Source organism: Triplophysa dalaica, chromosome 13 (assembly GCF_015846415.1).
Source record: "Triplophysa dalaica isolate WHDGS20190420 chromosome 13, ASM1584641v1, whole genome shotgun sequence".
NCBI lineage: Eukaryota > Metazoa > Chordata > Actinopteri > Cypriniformes > Nemacheilidae > Triplophysa > Triplophysa dalaica.
Genome location: NC_079554.1, coordinates 928,736 through 952,513, shown reverse-complemented (window position 1 = coordinate 952,513; position 23,778 = coordinate 928,736). Strand labels below are relative to the sequence as shown.

Genomic DNA, 23,778 nt, shown 5'->3' with positions numbered 1-23,778 from the left:
ACTCGTGGCGGAAAGAAACAAGAATGACGTTTTTGGTCTCTTCCTGTTTTTCGTCCTTTTGTTCGTGCTGAATCGCTGATTTTCATATTTCTGGAAGTTGCTTTATAATGTCAGTTGATTGTATGTGAACGTGTGACAATTTCAAAACTTGCACAAAATTTAAAAAAATATTATCTTGCTTCACGAGTTATTTCCTATTTAACTTACTTCAGTGAGACATTACCGAGGCCAATGAGAAGAAAACGAGACACTTTAGTCTGTGAAATAGAAGTAAATCATAACTCATTAATTATGAGACTAATATTACATTCTCACATTTATATACTATTTTACTGGAGATTACATTAAGGCTGTAGAAAATGCAAGTTTGCTTGAGAAAAAAAATATTTTAAAAATACAATCATCCACACATGTTCAGTAACAAAATTTATTTGCAGGAATGCAAACACTAATGCAGCAGTATTGTGAATTCAAAACAAACACCACTTCTGATAAAATGGCTTCATGATCATACAGAAATAGTGAAAGTCAGTCATGTTCAAAATTCAGTAAATGTTATCAGATGCAAAAGAAAATCCCTTTTCAAAGATATAAACCCTGTACTTGTAAGAGACAGAATTAAAATCACCAAGCACATGGCCACAATGATGCATATATCATTAAGTCATCACATTTAATGCGATGTAAAGGCAGCTCTGGTGTGCCCAGTTACATGACATCACTTCCTGTCCATCCCAAGCACAGCTCACACAACAGACTCCAGAGTTATGGCAACAGTCTGATTGAAGTTGAGCAGTAGGGAGGAGACGGATCTCAAGCCTCTGATGAGAGGAGAACAGGGAAGCACGAGTTCCTCTCGGTCCTGTGAGATCTGACGGGCCATCTCATACTAGTGCATGACACTTATAAACTTACCTCTGAAACTGACACGGCTTACAAAAGAGATGATGTCGATTAAAAACTGATCGAGCTGCAGATTTTTTACAAAATGCTTGAGAGAAAATAGCTCAAGCTTTTAAAAAGTAGCTTTTTCCTCACCTTTACAGAAAACAAACCAGTGACTTTCGACTCATCATATGAGTTTCAGACACATGTCCAGTCTGACTGTTCTGCGCTATACAAAAGGACTATAATACACTATAAGTACATTGGCTCTGCTGCGGCCCTTGTGCATAAGTGTGGAATATAAAAAGCCCTGCTTACATCATATGTACAGTACAGACAGGGCAGTTTCAGCCTCCACGATGAGGTAGTTAACCCACCCTTTCACATCAACTTACTGAAGAATAAAAGCAAAAAAGGTTCCGAGAGTAACCATTGACCTGGAATGCCTGGCCAAGCACGCCAGGTGGAAAAAACACATCAAATAAAAAAAAGCAAGACTCGGCACATGCCAAGCCGCGGTTAAAAACGCACAATAATATACACCAACAGCACCTCCAAGCCACTTCAAACATCTACAAAGTGCAAAATACATTTCACGTCGAGGAGAAACATCCTTTGGGCATCTCCACCTCCTGTAGTGGCATCACGGTTCAAAGTCCAAACAGGTCTAATGGTGGCTCTGATGGCAATCCTGGAGGCAGACGGGGAGCTTCCGTAAGGCAGGAACCGAGTCAGACCGTGGAACGGACCTTACCAGCACATCCAGCGGCAGCACCCCACTGAGCGACTCGGCCTTCACTGGTACATGTCAAGAGCCGCCTCCAGCCCCTTACCCTGCTAGCCAGGTGACAAAAGGGACACAAATTAGATGAGCGTTAACAACAAATACAACAACACAAAGGATAAAGATATCAAAACAAACACAAAAGACAGCATGGACGATGCATTCACTAGACACTACCTACACCCTGTGATCTGTGGCATGCACGAGAATAGACAAGCAGCGGTTTGGCTCGAAGCAACAGGTATTAGGAAGTGGTGGGAGGGGTTATGATCGTTTAGAGAAGCAGAACAGATTGACTATAGAGACAATAGTGCATGCATGCTTGTAAAGATTTCCCACTGTTCGCTAACAATTTGGAACAAACGTGCAAGGGCAAAGAATTAAGAGCCTCCAGCGACAAAGACGCCTTGTCCGCTTTGGGTCAAATTGTGCTTTCTGTGACTATGAGTGAGCGTCAATCTCAGCGGAGTTTTTCTAACAAAACCCCTCTGAATGCTTATCACAAAAAAACAGAGCGGGACCTCAGGAGAGAGAAGGCTCCAGATTGGAATGGCAGTGAACTGTTGTTGTTGTCATCATTGTGTGAAATGATATCATGTATTTACACAAAGCTCGAGTGGGATGTGGACTGTCGGTGATATATCATCTGAAGGCATGCAGAGTGAGGTAGCAGCACGTCTAACAGGCAAACCTTTAGTCCTTTTTCTTCCACAAGGAGCCATAAATTTGTAGGCAATTTGAAGAGAGAATTTGCCGAAACATGAATTTGAAACACAATTTGAGTTTTTGTACACTGGTGCGTGTATGTTTATTCAAGCAGACAAACAGCAAAGAATACAAGCCAAAATGTAAAGCCAAAAATTAGGATCAAGTCCTCTTTTATCGTGTTTTTTTTTCTTCCCCAAACACAAGACAAGCTATTTTACTAGCATTATCTTTTGTAACATACAAATATCAATTTTTTTTTCGCTTTTTCTTTTTTCTTGAGTACATGTTTAGGAGACAGTTTCCCCCGTCCTTTTTTGTTGCTGTTACCTACTTCAAGACATGGAGAGCAAAAATCCTATGAACATACATGGTACTATATTGCCAAATAGACACAGAACTGCAAATTTAAAAATTTCAATCCCGATTTTTAAAAGGTAGGAAACGATTCTCAAACAAAACAAGACAAAATCAGTTCGGCAGAAGCAGGTGGGAGTGTGTGACTACTGATCGAGTCCAAGCGGATTCTTAAAATATATACAAGAAAACCCGCCGGGAAAAAGAGAGAGGGGGCAACCTTTAACGTGTTTTAGGACCAATCAAGACTATAAAAAGGGTTTCTTATTAAAAAAAAAAAAAAGGCCCTACGATCTCTACTTCCACTGTTGCCCAAAAGAATCCTGATAAAACTCCTGGTTGTCAGATTTGTAACCATAGTTACCAGAATGATCGCCACCTTGCAAGGGTTGCTGTGCAATGGGTTGCGAGCCCCAGTTCTGATTAATGGTCTGGCGCCGTTTGGAATCTGGCTGGTTGTAGCCATCGGCTTTGCGCTTGCCTCCTACATTTCCACCGCGTCCACCCCGAGCACCACGTACCCCGCGCCCTCTCGGCAGAACCCCGCCTCTGGCTCCTCCCCGTGGGCCTCTGCTCGCTCCCGGTCCGACACCACCGCGCTGCGTGAAGCCCGCCCTGCCCCGTGGAGCACCAGCCCCTCGGCCACGCACCGGAGACGCCCCACCTCTGGCTCCACCACGCCCCCCACGGCCTCGAGCGGGCACCTGGAAATCATCGTAGCTGTAGTACGGGTCATCGTAGCCACCCCTGTAGTTATGGTAGTCGTAACCATAATAATCGTAGTAATCTTCATAGCCATAGTAGTCGGGCGGGTAGGCGTAACCGCCACGTCCGGCGCCCCTGCCACGGCCTCTGGCGGGAGGTGGCATTTGAGGGGGCCCGTAATAGTAGTAATCGTCATACCTAGATAAAAACAACAAGCGCACGTACAGTGCATTAACAATACAGACACTTCCAGAACACAAGAGAATAATTCCTCCAGAACGACACCCATAGAAACTCACATGTGTGTCTTCGCTGCTTGGCGCTGTGCCTTCCTCTCTTTACGTTTCTGGTCTGGTGGTTTGGCGAACACAATCTCAATGTTCTCTCCCTCCAAATCTTTTCCGTTCATTTCATCCAGGGCCTGTCAACATTCACCACGCCACTGTTATCGCGTTCCACAAACAGGCTTCCCACCCCTCCAAATTAACTCTCGATGTCATTACCTTCACCGCACCGTCTCGCTCATCGAAGTGAATGAAGGCGTAGTCTTTAAGTTTCTTCACTCGCTCCAGTTTGCCAAACTGGCCAAATGTTGTTTCAAGTATTTCCTCAGTTACGCTGTTGGCCAGGTTCCTGACAAACAAAACTTTCACCTGACGGCACACGTGGACACAACAGACTGTCAGTTCATTAGATCTGAAACCCTGAGACTTATGACTAGAAGCACGTCACATGTTTCAAGTGGCTGTCCAGTCAGATCTTAGCGGTAATCTGTCAGCGTAACAAAATCACTCCAGTACAATGTACAAAACTCGTCATTTGGACAGCCAATGACACAGAATAAATAATCAGACCACTTTATTCACATACTTCAAGGCAATCGTTACTCTACAAGATTCAAATTAGTCAAAAGAAAGAGCAGAAAATTATAGTCCGCACAGGTTCTGACCTTTGCCATGACCTCCGGGTCAGGGTCCTCGATAGGGTCGGCCCACTCGACTGTAACAACATTGCCCCAGACCTTCACCTTCCCGCTCATGAGCCTCCGTCGCGCCTGTGCTGCCGTTTTGTGGTCCTCATACTCCAGAAAACAAAAGCCCCTGTTCTTCCTCTTATCATCGGGCTGATGGTACAGGATCACGTCAGTGAGACCCTCTGATGGTGAGAAGACAGCTACTTTTGTACATTGTTCAACCCCAAGAGAACACATGTCGAAATGTTCAGCATGGAGCAGTGCATACATCAACATCACCAGCTCACCTGTGACTTTGGAAAACTCTTCGACAATCTGTTCCTTTGTCTTGCTCTTGGGGATCGAGCCCACAAAGAGTCTGTTGTTTGCAACAGAGATACACACGCCGATGAGTTTGCCAGAGCGAATTTCATGATTGTTATACTGCAAAGAAAAGGGCACATGAACAAGCACCATTCCTGAAAACACTACACATTTTCTAACTGAACCTGATGTTTCAACACAAATGCCACAATATAAGCATGTTCATCAAAGACACTGCTAGATTTCCAGTAAATTAGTACAGAGCATTTTTTGGTATCAGTTTTTTGCTAAAAATATTCCTCAGGCATTTATTAACTCACTGGAGTCATTTTAAATAATTTTAAGGATGAGTGCATGTGCTCTATGGATCTTCGCCAGAACGACGACGACTAAAGAAGTTGTTTTTCTTACTAGCTTGACAGCCTCCTGTGCAGCCTCTTTAGTGCAGAATGTGAGGAAGGCGTATCCCCTGTTCAGGCCGCTCAGAGGGTCCATCATCAGACGAAGGTCCCAGATCGGTCCAGCCTTCTCAAACAGAGGCACTAGCTCATCCTCAAATAAGTCCCTTGGGATCTTCCCAACAAAGATCTGCAGCACAGAGAGTGGAGTTGAGACACATGCACTGAAAACTGAGGTCAGCGGGTTTCGGGAATCTTTTTTACACAGACACAATCCTCACAGAACCCTAATCCTAACAGGATTTCATTTACCTCTGTTCCAATCGTGGGCTGAACACCAGTGTAGACGGACTCAGGGGGAGGGCCGCCATACTTGCGCTGGCCTGTAGTGACATCAAGGGTGTAGCCCGTCCTCTCGAGCAGAGTCTGAAGACAAAAAAAACAGAAAATTAAAACAAGATTCATTAGAGACATCAGAAACCCGTCAATGGACTTACTTTAATTTTCGCTTCATCTGGTCCTTTACTGGAGTCTAGAACTTTGGACCCCTGTTTCTCTCTCTGTCTGTAGGTCTTCATAACGCCACAGAGAAAGGCACTTTTGTTCTGGATGAGAGAGAGAGAGTGTCAATAAATGCTCACTTCACGTGATCACTCACACACACAGCACAGCGAGCTAGCTCACCTGCACATGGGATAGATCGCTCTCTTTGAACTGCAGGAGAACCTGCAGTGCGCCTTCCTCGTTGAACTCCATCAGTGCTTCAATGGCCCTTTCGTCCAAGTCACTGTGAGCTAGGAGACCTGCGGGGAGGAAGGCAGGCAAATCTCAGACACGTTTCATCTACGGCAGACATCACTCACACACACCATGTCACAACCAGCGTCCAATCAGATTTTTCTGTTGTACATCAGAGTAACAATGTTGCTCAGAAAGAGAGTTCAAGAGTATCATCATTTGGACGAGGCTTCAAGGAAAATTTTTACTTTAAAATCCTCTCAGGAATACATTTGATGTATTTGTGTTTATGGAAGCAGCAGTATATCTTGATCAACTTTATGAGGGGCGTAACGATGTCAATTCAAATAGCATATTTGCAAAACATTAAACATTGAACATTTTTGTTGCACATACAACTTCTTATAGAACTGACAATATTTAATGTTTCACTCAACCTTCTATATGTAAACTAACAAAAAAAAAAAAAGCTGTGTTGAAAGCAAGACTTAAGACACAACCTCACAAAAAAAACTTTAACATTTTATGTGGTGACACGTCATGAGTTGGCAGCTTAACCAACAGGTTTAAACAGATGTCACATTGAGTAAAAAGCTTGATACCTTTCTGTATATACTGTGCCGCAACAGTTACACCCCTTTTAAATATTCCTCGCTAGTGCATGGCCTACATTCATCCGGCTATCACATAACTACTCATTCATTTAAATAAGCAATGATTATTGTAAAAGCACCCAGCTCATCTCACCCCCTTTAGATATAGCATCTGTTAGCGATAAGCCACGGGGGGACTTCACCTGTCCCTGCTCCAGAAAGCTGCTTCTATTGTCCCAGCATATGCCCAGCTGGCCCACGTTTCCCCCGGGACTGCCCCCTCCTCACCCCCCTTTAAAACAGCTAATCCCCAAAAAGACTCCACTGTGGATCGAACCAGACATGCTCGGTTTGGCCGTTGTAATCCAGCATCGCTCGACGCTGCAGTACCCATTTTGCAGTGAAACCACACAAAGTTGCCAACTACATTCCAATTCCCTACTGAGAGAGAGACATGACGGGCACACTTCAACATGCAAGCAATATGATATAGAACAAGGGTGAGGAGTCTATTTGGAGGGTTGGAGCTTCGGCTTACCTGCTAGGTAAATTTCATCTAGCTTTTCTGCAACTTTCTGTGGTAAACCAGCTTCTAATAAAGCGTTGAAGTGGTCAGAATGGGTAACTGCTGCAGATGTGTCCATTGGTTCTTCTGTACCATTCCTGTTAATATGTTCTGTGGCCATGTCTCCAGAAATCTGTTCAAATGCAATGAGCCAATTATTCCAGGTTTTGGTAGAGGCAGAAAGACAAATAACAGCATTAAAAAATATATTTACATTTTGACACTCAAGGCTTTTTTCGTCTGCATCCATATGACAAACAAGGCTTGTAAAGTATGACATCACTAACAGGTATTCAGACATGATTGATGCGATTCTTACACGCATCCCCATCACCTATAATGTAATTTAAGCTGCTTTTATCGTGCTCTCGGGAAATTAGATAATTCCCACTTCAACCCGGAAGTAACGTCTGGATTTAGTAACATTAAAAAGCATTTAGGATCATTACAAAAAAATCATTAACATTAATGTTATTAATGATTTTGTAGCATTTAAACAATACAAGTATCTACTAACATAGAGCATTGTTTCATCAAATATTTCCAGTTTAAGTGGGAATGATCGAGTTTCCGAGAGCACGTGAAGGCAGCAATACTCTGCTATTTCACAACATGAACAAATGTATCATATAATCTGTGTTCCACATAAGAAACAAAATCACAATGAGCTCAGAGAATCATCCTGCTAACACACACACAGACACGTAAACCATTATTGTATAGATCTAATCATTTGAGTCTATTTCGGATCAGTTACGTATTTTATTGACACTATAATTTACGGGTGTTAAAAACGACATCTACACAAACAGGCCTATTATCAATCATCATATCTCCACGGTGTCTATGCGCAACGCCATCTAAACAAGGTTGATGTCTAAACTGAAACACTGTTTGTATCATTTGCGCGGTTCATGTCTGCACACCTGAGCGCAGGTGAAATGAAACCTGTGCACGCGCCGGTGTGATATCGGGCCGCTTATGCTAAACACAGGACAACTGCGTTAATATACAAACAAAAAACGTATCAAACGTGCTGATATCGTTATTTATTGTCATGAAGAAAAAATATGAAATGACAATATGAGTGTGCTAAATATGGTTCAGGAGTGTCTTCAGTCAACAACATTAGCGCTAGCCTGCTAACGTTGACGTTAAATCACCCGCGTGACCCATACAAAACACGTAAACCACACGACTTCATCCGCACCTCACACGCGATAATAAACCACACAATTGCTCTCAAGATAATGTTTAATCTGATCTGCAGGTCTGATTTAACTCCGTTAACGGGTGTTAAACGTGTCCGGTATACCCCCTCCCCCCGCGCGCCTCACATTGTTGTCAACCAGCGGTTAAATAAACCTCCACACATCGGTAAACGGCACTGAATCCACTGAGCGGGCGCACGGTTACCTGACGGTGTTTTTCCGGGTTGTTTGGGTTAGTGTGAGTGTAGGTTCTGTATGATGAGACCGGTAAATCGTCCCCGGCGGAGCTCCGCGCGATTCCCGATAAATGTAAAATGGCGGGCGGCGTTACTCACGCGCGGCGCTGTATGAACGATCTCGCGCGGGAACGCGCAAGCACTCAAGCCTGCGCGCATCGACGGGGTTTCTGTCGCGGTCAGGCACGGGTACGGCCATACTGGGCGGGGAGAGCTCCCCAAAAAATTAAACGTGTGTGTAAAGATATATTTATAAAAAATAAACAAATAAAATAAATGATTCTGTTTCACTCATAACGTACTAGATCTGTTAACATAATAAAATAAACTATAATAATCATCAAAATGATATATTTATAAAAACAACATCTAATTCTTCCATTTTACTCATAATGTCCTAGGTATCTTCAGAGGTGCTGTAAGAGGGGAAGGTTAGGAGGATTCTTAGGGCCCAAGCACTTTTGGGTGCCCAGAGCAACATGCCGGGGGGGCTGCGTGAACAAATTAAAGGCCCAAACCATAATTTAGCCAGGGAGTCCAGAATAGCTTGCAGTGCCCCTGTGTCTCTTTACATTCTTAATAGCGAAAACATTACTCACATCATTTATACTACAAAGTGGCACCTTCATAAAAGAATGCAGTGTATAATAATTGAATTGGGATCATTGTCATCCTCTGGCGCTGTTATAATATCCTTGTACTGAATGAGCACCATTTTGTATATCATTTTTACATCACTAATAACATGTCAACCTTAAAGTTATATGTTGATTAAACAATATTTTTGTAAATATTTTTAAAAGCTTAAGAAAACAGTGAAACAATTAGTTTAACAACAATGTTGCAAAGGTTAACACTCTCAAAACAGCACTTGTCCAGCAAAATTAAGAGCACGTTTTTTTACAAGGCTACTGCAAAAGATGCTGCAAAACTGATTGTGGATGTGGAGAGACACAAAAATCTTTAGGACCCTAAAGGGATACTTCACCCAAAAATGGAAATTCTTTCATCATTTACTCACCTTCCAAAAGTGTATAAATGTCTTTGTTCTGATGAACACAGAGAAATATATCTGGAAGAATGCTCATAACCAGACAAATCTTGCCCCGTATTGACCCCCATGGAAGGAAAAATTACTTTATTCATTTTTTTTTTCTGTTGAACACAAAAGAAGATATTTTGAAGAATGTAGGACAGTAAATCGGACTGGGGCACTTTTGACTAACATTGTATTTTTTACTACTATGGTAGTTAATGGGGGGCAAAATTTGTCTGGTTATAAGCATTCTTCCAAATATCTTTATTTCTTTGTGTTCATCAGAAACAAGACATTTATACAGATTTGGAACAAATCCAAGGTGAGTAAATGATGAAAGAATCTTAATTTTTGGGTGAAGTATCCCTTTAACATATGTTTTGCCAATAGTAATCAATGCACAAAAAAACATGGTCACTACAGTAAAAAACATGCTTGATTTCATAAGGTAAAGAAAGTAGAATGTTGTATTGTGGTGTTCTAAATAAAGTTGTTGTGTTCTTTTAAAAAGTTTATTTTAGCTATGGAAATTATAAAATAAAGATATTATGCAAAATATATTGTTATTAAAGGGATAGTTCAGAAAACAACATTTTGTCATCAATTACACATCCTTAGATTGTTCCAAACCTGTATACATTTATTTGTTCTGCTGAACACAGGAAGATCTGTCTATCTGTATAGTTGTGAAAACTAAGTGTTTATGTATTAATACAATTTATAAGAGGTAGGAATATGTGTGTTCTCATACAATACAGGTCATATAATCATATCCAAAAAAAGTCATTTCTTTTATTTCAACCTATATCAACAGGTTTGGTTGAGGGATACAGGGTAAAATTGCATTTGCATGATATAAATAAAATGCTAATTGAATAGAGTAAATCAATCCAATGTCTGTCTGTGAGGTGCTTTTTTCAAATTCACAAACAATCCACAGCCACCAATGGGAAACTTCCCTTAGCTTAAAAAAAGTGAGACGTAAATTCTGGGTAATGTAGTATTCAAGGTGCCAATTTACAGGCACAATCCACGAGGAAATATATTTCCAAAACTACAAGTCCCTTCTTCCCCTGAGCGCCATCGCGCCTGCGCAGATAGGTCGCTTCGTCGAATGTTTTGTTTCCACGCCATATTTGTTAGCCGGCGGAAATCTAGAGGCGTCGGACCGCGATTGTTGGCACAATCCGTCATCATCTGCGTTTTCATGTAGATTATCGACGCCTCGTCCACGTTCTTTCGTGTGTTTAAACGTTTATTATTTCCTAGCGGATGTTTTGCGTGGAAGGTCGACGCAGGATTTGAATAAAACGAAGCGATCAAGTCGAGTTCCCTAGAGATCGGAACAGGACCGTCGCTAGCAGGAGGCTCGGGCTGTGTGTGTGGGTTTTTTTCGCGGATTGCTAACTCAAACTTTCTAGGCTTCAGATAAAATGGCATGCGGAGCCACTCTGAAACGGACTCTGGATTTTGATCCTCTTATGAACCCGGCGTCTCCGAAGAGGAGGAGATGTGCGCCTATGTCCCCTTCCACCTCCAGCGGATCTCCGCAGAAATACCTGCGCATGGAGCCGTCGCCCTTCGGCGCAGTGTCTTCAGTCCTTACCACAGGTTTGTTACATCTCAAACACATGCAGTTAACATTAAACATATGTGTTTACACACATCGCGTCGTGTTAAAACGAAGAAATCCACTGATCGCAGTGACGTGACCTCACGATTATACGTCACGGCTATGAACATACATGTTTAACGTGTTCTTATAGTCATATACATATTTATATATATGCTCTGACACTTTATTGACAGTATACTATATGGTTAAAAACAACATCACATTAACGTTAACCAGTGTTGTGTTCGATAAGCTTTTTAATGAGTGTTGATAACTGTGCTAGCTGCGATCTGTTATGATCTGATTTATAAGTCGTTTTGTTAAGTTAAACAACAATAATGTTTCTGAAACACACAGGACAGTTAAACACGAATGTTATCAGTGTTAGTTAGGAAAGCATCTATACGATATTTGGTCGATATCGATTTTACCAAACAGCAAATGACGTTGTTTGTCACATGCTAACTTATTTGAACTTTTGTCATTAATATAGATCAGTGTTGTGTTTACGTTTTAAATGATAAAAGTTCAAAAACACACGCAGTACGGTATGCTAGCTATTTTAAAGCTACATCATCAAATCATGGAACATGCAACGGATCCATTCATCATTTTTACACAGATTTCATTTTGTTGTGGTAAGTTTGAAATTATTTAACCTAGAGGGAATGTACATAAACATTGGTACAATTCAGTGCCTTAATACTTATATATTCAATGAACTGTTTGTTTATATTCGTCAATGGTGGGATTTGCAAATATTCACTTTATGAAATTTGCGTGGTGTTTGGAGGCATTTGGTTCTCATGCACAAAAGATGTAAATTCTTAACGTTTTCATCTGGATATCCGCCACTTTAAAAGTCATTACCTGGTTTTAGCCCCCCTCGTGGCCATAGCTGGTATTTCGATGATTTTAGATCGATTCAAAACGAATTCATCATCAGCAACCAATACACACCAGTGCATCTCTAGTGTGAAAACATGGTTTAGAACAGTGGTTGGGGCCCCAGCTGACTTCTAAGGGGGACTCAAGAATAAATAAAAATGAGCATTGAAATACAAAAAAACAAAAACAAGGTATTTCTTATTTTTGGCCATTTTTAAAATGATTTATTTTTTCCAGTTAATGACAAGCTCTAAAATATTTTATGGGGGGACGTTTTGTGGGGGGGGGGGTTGAATATTATTGAAAACAATGTGGGGCCGTGGAGTCAAAAAGAAGTCCTGGTGCCGGATTCACGAGAATGTTCTTAAGACAAAATATAAGAACTTTCGTAAGATAAATTATAGCCCCTGGTTACAGAGGTAGCGTTAACCAAAAATTCTCTGTCACTGACAGATTTTTTTATCAGTGAATGCAAAATCTGAAGGCCGTCTGTCAAATCTCGGATTACAATAAGGGCAATTTGTAATTCCACGTTTTGTGATTTCCGGTGCCCACTACCCCTGTCCTGAACACGATCGCGAAGGAGCGTTCGTTTCCAATTCATTAGCTTACTTGCAAATGCCTGGTCTATTTAGAAAAACTTGTGCGCAGTCAGCAAAGACTCGCGCCGCAGATGAATAGATGCATCTGTCACTCAGACCCCCATGTTGCATGCAGGCATACACACACACACACACACACACACACACACACACACAGGCGCCCACTGGTATGGTGTTTACAGAGTTTTTCTTTCAGAAAGTGACTAGCATCTATTTGGAATAAACATTAGATTTCTGTGAGTGGAAAAAGTCTCTCTCGGCGTCTTCTCTGTTCAGTGAGCGGCGGAAGCAGCACATTCATGACCAAACCACAGCTTACTTGTGAGCGAGTACAAAACACCATATACAATCACCTGTCATTGTTACTGAGTGGACTGGACATGTAAATGTAAACATTTGTCTGTTATTGTTGTTTAATGTATGACAACAGACATATTAACTAGATAAATGAATATGAAAAACAACGGCTTTATTTGGCATTCAGTTCCGAGATTAAATTTAAGTACAGGGTAATGACGTCACAAACATGCTAATTACCACGTAACCCCACCTTGGACCATAGCGACGGGTAATGATACACTATGACAGATTTTTTACGAGCCTGTCAGTCAAAATGATGGACAAGAAACGATGTTTTTTAAAGGAACGGTTCACTCCAAAATAAAAAAAAAAATCTGTCATCATTTACTCACTTTCAAGTTGTTTTTACATCCAAATCTGTATAAATGTCATTGTTTTGATAAAGACAGAGAAAGATATTTGGAAAAAAGCTTATAACCAAACAGTTCTTGGCCACCATTGACTACCATAGTAAGAAACATTGTTGCATAAATGTCTTTGTTCTGTGAAGATATATAAAGAATGTAGGAATGCAAACAAATTCTAGGTCACGTTTGACTACCACTGAAACTTCTACTATGGTAGTTAATGATGGCCAAGAACTGTTTGGTTACAAGCATTCTTCCAAATATCTTTTTTTCTGTTTCTGAGCTACTATTTGTCTTTTAACGACAGAGCTATTTTGTTAAAATTGTTTTATTTTTCAGAGCAAATCCTGAGTAACATCAAGCAGGAGTACAAGCGCATGCAGAAGAGAAGACATCTGGAGAGCAGTTTCCAGCCGACAGACACCTGCTGCCCCATCGATTCCCAGCCACAAACCTCCATCAGCAACACAATACCAGGTGCCCTTCCTTCATCCTTTCATGTGATGTATCTTTTACAGTTATTAAGGTTTTGATGGGCAGATTTGTGGTCTGTGTTCTAATTTTGCAGCTGGGTATCTTGTCTGGTTTTATCTGTTAGGTTCTTCTGGATCGGCGTCTCCCTCCAGGCGGGAGCAGCCGTTATTCACGCTGAAGCAGGTGGGAATGATCTGCGAGCGTCTGCTGAAGGAGCGTGAGGAGAAGGTCCGAGAGGAGTATGACGAGATCTTGACCACCAAACTTGCAGGTATCAGCTGTAACGATTATTCTTGTTCGTTATTATAGAGCTCAACAGTCTGGATCTGGATGTCAAAATCCGGCTTGATGATGGAGACAGACCTGATGTGAATACAGCAGCTAGTTTTTCTGATGCCATTTTATTTCGCTTTCTCTCTCTTTAGAACAATATGATGCATTCGTGAAGTTCACTCATGACCAGCTGATGAGGAGATTCGGGGAGCAGCCCGCAAGCTGTACGTACTGAACCCGCATGAGTGTTGTTTCCATGTGTTTAAAGGGACACTCCACACAAATACGAAAATTCTTTAATTTCCTTTCAAACCTGTACACATTTCTTTGTTCTGTCGAACACAAAGAAAGATATTTGGAAGAAGTATAGCAATTTTCAGTTCTGCGACATCATCCACTACCATTTACAGAAAATAAATATTGTCTATTTTTGGATCTGTTGAAGACTAAATTTGACATTTTGAAGACTGTTCTGGGGGCACCTTTGATTGCCATTGAATTTTTCCTTCTATGGTGTACCCAGAAGTGAAAATTGCTAACATTTTTCCAAATATCTTTCTCTGTGTTCATCAGAACAAAGTCATTTGTACATATTTGAAACAACTTGAGGATGAGTAAGGATAACAGAATTGTCCTTTTTGGGTGTACTGTCTCTAACTAATTTCTGAATGAAATGTGTCACTGTTATCTGCAGATGTGTCCTGAATTTGCCGTAACATCAGACGTTCTCCTCTTCTGTGGATCTGTGACTGGGAGCTCGTGACGGGTCAGATCGGGTCCAGCTGGTTCTCCAGCGCCGGGCACAGAGCGTGTGTGATAAACTCTCTCTCTCTCTCTCTCTTCTCTTCAGAAGCTCAGTACTTCCTGCCATCCATGCCCATATATGGACCTTTGCAAACTATTATTCAAATCAGTGTCTCTCTTATTGAACTCTGGATATTTATTTGGCTTTATCAATGCCTTTTATACAGTGACCTGTCATTTCATCCCGTTTGGTTTTTGTAAGATGTCTTTTCCCAGCAGAGGATCTCGAATGATGAACGTTATGAGGGTTTGAATTTTGAGACGGTCGGTCATAGCTTCGTGTAAATACATCCCTTGATTCAGTTTTCATGTACAAATCATATACAGCGTTTATTCTCAAGTCTGTGTTTATGGTTTGTATTTATTTTGATTCTATTTTTTTGCCCTTTTTCCCTGCATTATGGTTTTACTGCTCATATAGTTTAAGTGACTTTGTTGGGAAAAATATACAAATAAACTGTTTACAAAACATGTTCTCGCATTTTTTCTATAGATGTGTTTTGTTACCTGGGTGATCGATGTAAGTTTTTTTGAGTTTCTGGTTTACCCGGAGACATTATACTGTCCTCTTCAGAGAAATCCTCCACAATCTTTGCAAATTTGACCTTTGTCCAGCGTTGAGTGTGTGATTAGGTCCATGTTTTTAGCAGGAGAATCAAGAGACTCATACACAACTGTTGCGAAACATACATTGAGGCGCTTAAGACTACTTCATAGTACATTTAAAAGTCAAGTGTTTGTTAAGCTTTGGATAGTGAATCCATTGTAAATTGTTATTTTTTATAAATATCTTATTTTCAATTTAGAATGCCTGTCAGAAGCTTTAACAATATACATGTTTCTCAGAAGACAATTCATACCATGTATTATTTTTTAAAGATTTACACCAGCCTTAATGTACGATGGTGATATTTAACGGCTTTTTTATTGATAGCCCAATATATTGTTTAAATAAATGATCATAGTTGTTGATATTGAATTTGATATGTGTAAGTGAGTATATACATATCTGGAATTTATCCATACTGCACACGCACATCTACTGGACGCTCCCCATTTTTCATTGCATTGTGGGTTTAGTCATTTTTAGAAAGATGACTAGAATTTACAATAATGAATAAATAACTTTTATATTAAATACTTATTGGTAAATAGAAGATACAACATCTTTGACAAGAAGTTTTGTTTTAGTAACGCCTCGGACATGCGTTGACGTGACGCACGCGTCGCTGCTCTTTGGTCAGGCGTGCGTCCGTTGTGGCTAGAAGGGATGCAAAACTCGCCATAAAATAACAATAATCTATTAGCTAACTCCTATACTATACCTACCCCAACCCTAAACATAACCATACAAAAAAAGTAATAAGCTATTGTCAGCGTGACAAAAATGATGCTGTATTGAAGTGCGCATGCTCAGTGAGTTTTTTGTGTGCCAAGAACAAAGAGACGTACACATTACAACGAGGGGGTCAATGCATAGAAAAAGAAAAGAATGACAAAAGAGGAAGAAAAAACAAGACCTTTACATTTTTCAAAAATATTGAAAGATAAACACGTTTACAGTTTTCAAAGCTTTTCTGTTGATATGTTCAATGTGCTTTGTTCCAAAGCCGCAACAGGAGAATTTTAATTCTAATCATCCAAATTTGGAGAACACTATTATAGCGAGTATATATCGTCTCTTATGGAAAAGCGATTAGGAGCAAATCAGAAAGTGAAAGAACGAACTCCACCACTTTCGCTCATCGATGACATTTGTGCTTTTGATTTATTGTCGTTTTGTCAAAAACCTTCACTTCATCTCAGTTTGTTTCCAGTGAGTTTGTGTCTTACAGTTCAGTGTTAGACGTGTTTCTGATGTCGTTACCGTGTTTTTTCACATGTATGTGGTTTATGAATGTTGGTTTAATCGTGATTCTCCTCATAAATCCCTTAAACACGGTTTCTGCGTGTGTTTATCGGTCTGACTGACGAGTGGCTGATAGAGAATGTGACGCTGACGTCACGCCATGATAAAACTGCCATATGTGTAGCTGGTAGCGGCTCGTGTCTGCAGTGAGTTTAGTTCAATGTTGTTCCGTTTGACCGGATTTACTCATTTTTTTCACCGCTTCTAATTCTCTTCACACCACTGTACGTAAAGCAAGGGGACGCAAGTAACAAAACATTCGCCCCAGCATGCACCGCGCAACGACAAGCTCTTACAGTTTATTTAATTTATATTGTAAATTATTTTTAGCTGTAAATGTATATTAACTTTAATTTACCGGATATACTTTGGGCCACGCAGCGTTTGTTTATGTTGTTGCTGAAACTGTCTATTGTCTTGTGTTCAACACAGTTCTTCTCTGTGAAGGGTGTTGTGGGTCAGATTGTGGGTCGGTTGGGCTCTACGGTCTCTCTGCCCTGCTGGATCTCTCCTCCACTGAACGCTGAACGTCTGGAGATTCGCTGGTATCGTCCTGAAGGCTTCAACACTCCTGTTCTCTTCTACAGTGATGGGAAGATGCAGGAAGTTTGGGAGGAACGGTACAGGAACTGCAGCTGTCTATCCCGACGCTCCTCTCAGTCTGATGGACTGAAGGATGGAGACGTGTCTCTGCGTTTGGAGAATGTCACAGTTCAGGATGATGGTCTGTTTTACTGTTATGTGAGTGGAACGAGGTGTCAGCAGGGGCGTCGCAACCGTGGGGGATGTGGGTGTTTTAACACCCACACTTTTCCCGGTGAAAGGGTTAAACACCCGCACTTTTTTTGCAGTTTTTCAGCAGTTTTTACAAAACGCCTTACAGCAGTCACTCCAGCGTTTCTCTGTCCGCTCTGTGTCTGCGCTCGATGCGGCTGCTTCCTCTCCTCTCCCCTCCCACTCAATCAGAACACCGGCTTTGAGTGTGACCGGATGATGATTGGCTGTTCTGCCTTAAGTCCCGCCTCTCTTGGTGTGTTAGATTTATCGGTTAGCTCGTGCTGAGGAGGCGGGAACGGTTATGGTTATTTACGTCTTCCTTTTCCAGCGACTTTGAATGAGTGTTTATGCTTTCAAAGTTTTTAAATAACCTTGATATGTGTTTGGGGAGATGTTCTGTTTATGTTTTGTTGATATGTCGAGTGTTTTCTGAATTATATTTAGTTTTTAGACTAATGCTAATTGGAAATTGGGATATTGTTCAGAAATAGCTAAATTGGGTTATTTATGTGGCATGCAATGTATAAAGTAACTGTGATGAAGAAGGCAGGGAATTGACGAGGAGGAGGGACAAATTGTCCTTGTTAAGCACTGTATTTATGGGTTTATTGATTTTGATATTTTGAACATTGCTTTTTTTGTTTAGCTGAATACTTTTGTGGATACTTACCTATTATGTTTGATTGTACCTGTTGAAGAACTATGAACGAAAAGTGTATATTATTTTAATGTTTAAAAACAGAAAATTGTTACATTATTTATACCACCAGAGAAAAAGCTTTGCGTGGGCGTTTTTTTATATCTCCCCTTTTTAAGGTGCAAGTAAGCAAACTTTAGCGGTCACAGTCCTGTCAGACCAATGTCACTATCAAGCTTTCCACTGTCTTCCCCCCTGTGATTATTAAAGTTTTTCTGATTCATTAGCAAGGTTGTGTATTTTCACAACAGAGTTTTGACTTATTTTCTGTGTGTTCCGAATGTGTTTTTATACTTTACTAGTATCACACATTTAAATGGGAAGCTTTTTATATCTTGTATGTTATACCTTTTGTACCTTTCTGTCATTACGTTCAAGGTTTTCATTGTTTACAAACAAAACACATCCATCCCCCGCACTTTTGAAAAGCTTGCTACGCCCCTGGGTGTCAGGACACTCGAACCATAACTCTAAACATAGCTGGTGAGTGAAAAACTCTGGCGTCATTTCTAACTTCTTCCTGTGTGAAAAACACGTGTGTGTGTGTGTGTCTTGTGTTCAAAGTCTGTGGATGACAAACACATGAACATCAGCTGTAGATCCAGCAGCTGGTTTCCAGAGCCGAACGTCATGTGGATGTCAGACAGAAGAAGGTTTCTCTCTGCTGGAGGTCATTCTCACAGCCGTGGAGCTGATGGGACGTTGTCTGTCCACAGGTCTCTCTCTCTGACACTCCACAGGTGTTCTGTCTTCTGTCCCTCAACAGTGGAGATGAGAGAGCTGGATATACACAACACAGTCACTTCTTCACGTTCAGGTTAGAAAACATTTCTCCAAGCTTTCCTGTGGCTCAGTGCAGTGGTCAGAGCATGGTGTTAGCAATGCCAAGGTCATGGGTTTGATCCCAGGGGATTACATATAGTCAGAAGCAAAATGAATAGTACAATGCAATGTAAGTCTCTTAGGATAAAAGCGTCTGCCAAATGCATAAATGTAAATGCAAGACGTCAATAAATCATGTGTTTGAGCATCTGTCTTCTGCTGTTCTCTTTCAGACGGTCCATGGAAGACACTTTATCACTTTTGTCATTTTTGCTATTTCTATTTTGGGTCTGTTTGGATTCATCGTTTATAAATGCAGAGAGAAACGAACACGTGAGGTGAACACATCTGAAGACAAAACTTTTCTGCTGCATGTATTCAGAACATGGTTTGTGTTGAAAAGTAATTTTGGTTTCTGTGCAGGAAAGACAACAGATGAATTTATTTTAATTTCACATTCACACACGGGTATTTATGTATAAATTAATTAATTTTACACTTCGTGTTTTTGTGACACTACACTGAAGATCACGACAGAAGAGTGTTCAGTTCACTACATAAGTGGTTTCGTTTAAAGAATTAGAATGAAACTAGAAACTCTCAAATAAGATTTTTTTTAATTCCCTTTTTTTCATTTTAGTTTGTCATGATGTTGTTAGAAAGCTGAGCAAAATTGCAGGTATGCTTATACAAATCTCACTTAATATATCTACTTATTTCTAAAAAAATACAATGAATTTAGAATAAAGAATGATTGTTGGTTTATGTTTACTATCCTGACAGTTGTGATCACTCTCGATTGTGAATCTGCACATCCAGATCTAAAGATTTCTAAGAATCTGTAAGAGTTTCTCTAGTTTATCATCAGAGAGGAGATGAATTTCCATATGAACCGTGTGTATGTGGAGCTCAAACATTCACCTCTGGACGATATTATTGGGACGTTGAGTTGGTAAAAAATAATATAGATCCTAAAAGATTCTGGCTCATTGGTGTAGTGAAAAAAGGGAATTATTGGTCAGCAGATAAAACTGATTTAACTCCATCGACGGGCTTCTGGTTCTTGTGTTTATATTGTCCAAAGGTTTTAACACAAACACTGAGCCACCAATAACTCACTCACTTTCACCCAGACCTCAGCGTGTTGGTGTTCTGTTGGATCATGTTTTAGGTCAGCTGTCATTTCATGACGTCACAGAGTAAACATCTACTGACCATCAGCACTGGATTCTCTGGACCAGTTGTTCCTCTCTTTTATCCTGGTGTATGTGATACAAGTCCATTAACAATTATAGATATTCCAGAACCTGAAGAATCACCTGTAGAGTCCAGTGACCATTTACTGATTTATTCTTTTGTTAGAAAGGATTTGGCTTTCCTCGAGCAACGTTTGTATTTGTTAATATTCTCAAATCTTTGGTCTGTTCAAAGTGTGGGATTTAAGAGGGTCCCAGTGCAGCGTTCTCTACACAAATACTGTTATATATTATTACTTTTCTGCTTGGTGTGGAGTGATAAAAAAAACACGAGATGAATTATTTCTCTTCAAAGTATGTGACTACAATACTTTTATAATACTTTAATTTCTAATGAAAATAAACCGTTTGATGAGATGTGACATGTTAAACGTACTGTATGTGCTAAATGATGTGTTCAGTTATGTTCGGCTGTTTTCTTTTGTGAAGTTGTACTTGTCTTGTTTAAGGGGACTGTCTTGTATTCAGTTATATTGAGTTTGATAATAGAGCTTTTCATGGAAGTAGAGAAGAATGTGAGCGGAGACAGAATATATCCTGATGCTCTTGAAGTTTCTATGTTTTCATTTCATATCTACAGTGGTGTGAAAATGTATTTTCCGCTTCCTGATTTTTAGTTTTTTTTGTCATGCTTAAATGATCCAGATTGTCAAACAAATTTTAATATTACACAAAGAAAACCAGAGCAAATACAAAATGCAGTTTTTAAATGATGGTTTTATTTATTAAGGGAAAAAAACAATAATTTTCATGTCTCTTTCTTATTGTAAAATCATGAACACTGACCTTAACTGAAGCAAGAGAGGCCTGCAGTTTATAAGATGTTGTTCTGGGATCTTTTATGTCCTCCTGGACGAGTCTTCGTTGTGCTCTTGGAGTAATTTTGGAAGGCCGGCGATTCCTGGTACAGTTTACCACTGTTCCATGCGTTCTCCATTTGTGGATAATGGAGGTCCAAAGTCTTAGTAATGGCTTTGAAACACTTTCTAGAATGATACATTTCTATGAGTTTCTCATCTGTTCTTGAATTTCGTTAGATCGCTTCATGATGTATTGCTATTTGAGATCTTCTACACTCCTTCAATTTGTCAGATAGGTTCTACTTCAGTGATTTCTTGATTCAACAGGTCTGGCAGTAATTAGGTCTTGAGTGTGGCTAGTGAAATTTAACTCAGTTATTTAATTCATCTGTTAGTTCATGATTTCCCAAGGGGGCAATTACTTTTTCACATAGGGTCAGAAATGTTTGGATTGTTTTTTCCCTAAATAAATAAAACCATAATTTAAAATTGAATTTTTGTATTTATTCTGGAGTAATGTAAAAATGTGTTTCATGATCTGAATCAGCTTGACAAATATGCAAAAAAACAAAAAATCAGGAAGGGGCAAATACTTTTTCACACCGTAGAGGCTATCTGTTATATGACATGCTGAAATTGTGCAGTAGTTATTTTACCTCTTTATGGCTAATGTTCAGATTTGTATATTCAAATCCTGCTGATAACCATAAAATGTGATGAGATCATATTAAAAGATTATAATGTTCGATGCTGCTGCTGTTTAAAATATTTTTAATAAGCAAGAACGTATTATTGAGTTTGTTTAGTGTTGATGAAGGTTCTCTGGAGAGATTGGTGAATGATGACCATTTTAATCTGATCTGTGTGGATGGGAAACCTTATCACCGTTTGTCTTGATGAAGAGATCACATACAACTATGATTATGGTTGCAAAAGATAAACTTGGCAACGCTAAGGTATTTACAATAATAATTACATAAAGGCCTCGGTTGTACTTAATGTTTTTTAAAAGTGGTTTAAAAAACTAAGATGTCTGCGAAAGGATATGACATACGCCTGTTCTGAGAGATTTATTTCTGCCTTCAAATGCTTTTACATGACATGAACAAATATGTTGATGTGCAATAATAATAATTAAAGAATAAAAAAAAGAGATAAAATAATGATTGTACATCATTCATTGCTCACAGGTTTCATTTAGGGTTTTTATTAATGCTTAAATCAAGAGATGGAAACAAAATGCCAAATACAACAAATCATCCCCAATCAATATTGCTCACAAGATTTATTTGCACCTGCGCTTCAGGCTGCTGCAGAGACTTCTTTTCTGAAGGGAAACGCAAACAGTTTGTTTGTCAATGTGGATTATGACTTTTAATATTCAAGACTCGTTGTGCATATGCCAAGTGAATAATAGTTTACAAACACTTTAGGTTTGTATGTCACTGGTATGGTCACATTCAAGGCTCATGCAGACAGAGACCTTTGAGAATCCTAAAAGATTCCCATACTGTAACCCTACACTCTTGACAGAGGAACGATGCCACAACCGGAAAGTGATGTAAAAAGGTTTAAGCCAAAAACAAGGCCAAATCCAAAAATAAAAATCCAGGGTGTAACAGTTGACATGGAAAACAGGCAACAACTCCAGAGAACTAACCAGGAACATAAACAGGATACAGGGGGTCGAGACTAGACAGTAAAACATACAACTAGACCTGACAAAGAACAAAGAACAAGGCTGAGTATATATATATTCCAGGTGATGAAGTTCAGGTGAGGGTGCAATCATGACGGGTGCAAAGGATGATGGGTAATGTAGTTCGGTAAAGTCAAAAGTCCGGGGTAAGAGAACGGGTCCATCTGGGAAGCGGCGATGATGGAGGGGGCGTGGCTGACCGGTGAGGAGAGCTTGTTACACATACTAGAAAGTTAGAAACACTCTACATATACAAATGATAATAAACTGAACTGCTTGGAAAACAAAACCATGAAAATATTGAAGGATCGGTCGCTGGAGACTTTCTATTGGCTGTTGTTTTGCATTTTTAATGAGGTTGATCCGCGGAAGGTTTGCGTGCTGTTTTGGGCCTGTTTTTGTTAGTCGTTTATTCATCTATTTATGTTTCAAGTTCCGTTTACGTCAATAATGTGTGTAATGAACAATATAATGATTTGAATGATTATTTTGTGCAATGTAGCGCTTAAATGGTGCAACTCAAAAATATTTAGTAGTAACTAAGTGCCCATTTAAAGGAACATTAGGTTTTTAGAAGAATCTATTGACAGAAATGCAACATAATATACAAAACTATTTCTACAGAGGTGTATAAAGACCTCACGTAATGAAGCGTTATGTTTTTTATATCTTAGAATAAGCTGTTTATCTACATAAAGAGCAGCCCAACATACCTTGAATTCTCACCATGTTTTGTACAGCAGCCCTAAGCATACAAACAACTCAACTACGCTCGTCTCCTCCTCTATATCCATTTGGACAACATGCGTGAGTGACTATATGAAGTGTTTTTGAAGGTGAATGAAAGGTCGCCGTAGGTGGTCTGGCGATCTGCGGACAAAGGTGAGAGTGGTGGTGATAAACGAAAAAGTTCTGTACACGCACCTGCCAGAATCTGCCTCCTGATGTCTCCGGAGACGGGGTTGG

At 39.9% G+C, this 23,778-nt stretch overlaps 3 protein-coding genes and 1 pseudogene across 11 annotated transcripts; 3 read left to right on the top strand and 1 right to left on the bottom strand.

Moving 5' to 3' along the window:
- Positions 1 to 413: 413 nt before the first annotated feature.
- On the bottom strand, positions 414 to 8,577 carry syncrip (synaptotagmin binding, cytoplasmic RNA interacting protein). 9 transcript variants are annotated; one of them, XM_056764909.1, is made up of 12 exons: positions 8,423 to 8,577; positions 6,980 to 7,139; positions 5,795 to 5,913; positions 5,608 to 5,715; positions 5,423 to 5,536; positions 5,124 to 5,300; positions 4,697 to 4,832; positions 4,386 to 4,591; positions 3,940 to 4,089; positions 3,736 to 3,857; positions 3,096 to 3,634; positions 414 to 1,722 (listed from the first exon to the last, which is right to left on the bottom strand). In XM_056764909.1, exons 2-12 carry the CDS (start codon positions 7,125 to 7,127, stop codon positions 1,715 to 1,717), a joined length of 1,827 nt encoding a protein of 608 aa, XP_056620887.1. In that variant the 5' UTR covers positions 7,128 to 7,139; positions 8,423 to 8,577; the 3' UTR covers positions 414 to 1,714. The 9 variants fall into 9 exon arrangements, with proteins under 9 accessions (XP_056620887.1, XP_056620888.1, XP_056620889.1 ...); XM_056764910.1 differs by having other exon boundaries at positions 414 to 1,719; XM_056764911.1 differs by having other exon boundaries at positions 3,111 to 3,634.
- A 2,028-nt stretch (positions 8,578 to 10,605) lies between these two features.
- Positions 10,606 to 15,323, top strand: akirin2 (akirin 2). Its single transcript, XM_056764923.1, has 5 exons — positions 10,606 to 11,100; positions 13,641 to 13,778; positions 13,900 to 14,046; positions 14,201 to 14,272; positions 14,743 to 15,323. Exons 1-5 carry the CDS (start codon positions 10,923 to 10,925, stop codon positions 14,751 to 14,753), a joined length of 546 nt encoding a protein of 181 aa, XP_056620901.1. The 5' UTR covers positions 10,606 to 10,922; the 3' UTR covers positions 14,754 to 15,323.
- On the top strand, positions 15,055 to 19,500 carry LOC130434489 (selection and upkeep of intraepithelial T-cells protein 1-like). The gene is made up of 4 exons (XM_056764683.1): positions 15,055 to 15,099; positions 17,194 to 17,502; positions 18,800 to 19,052; positions 19,291 to 19,500. Exons 1-4 carry the CDS (start codon positions 15,055 to 15,057, stop codon positions 19,368 to 19,370), a joined length of 687 nt encoding a protein of 228 aa, XP_056620661.1. The 3' UTR covers positions 19,371 to 19,500.
- A 229-nt stretch (positions 19,501 to 19,729) lies between these two features.
- On the top strand, positions 19,730 to 21,570 carry LOC130434644 (E3 ubiquitin-protein ligase TRIM39-like; annotated as a pseudogene).
- Positions 21,571 to 23,778: the final 2,208 nt, after the last annotated feature.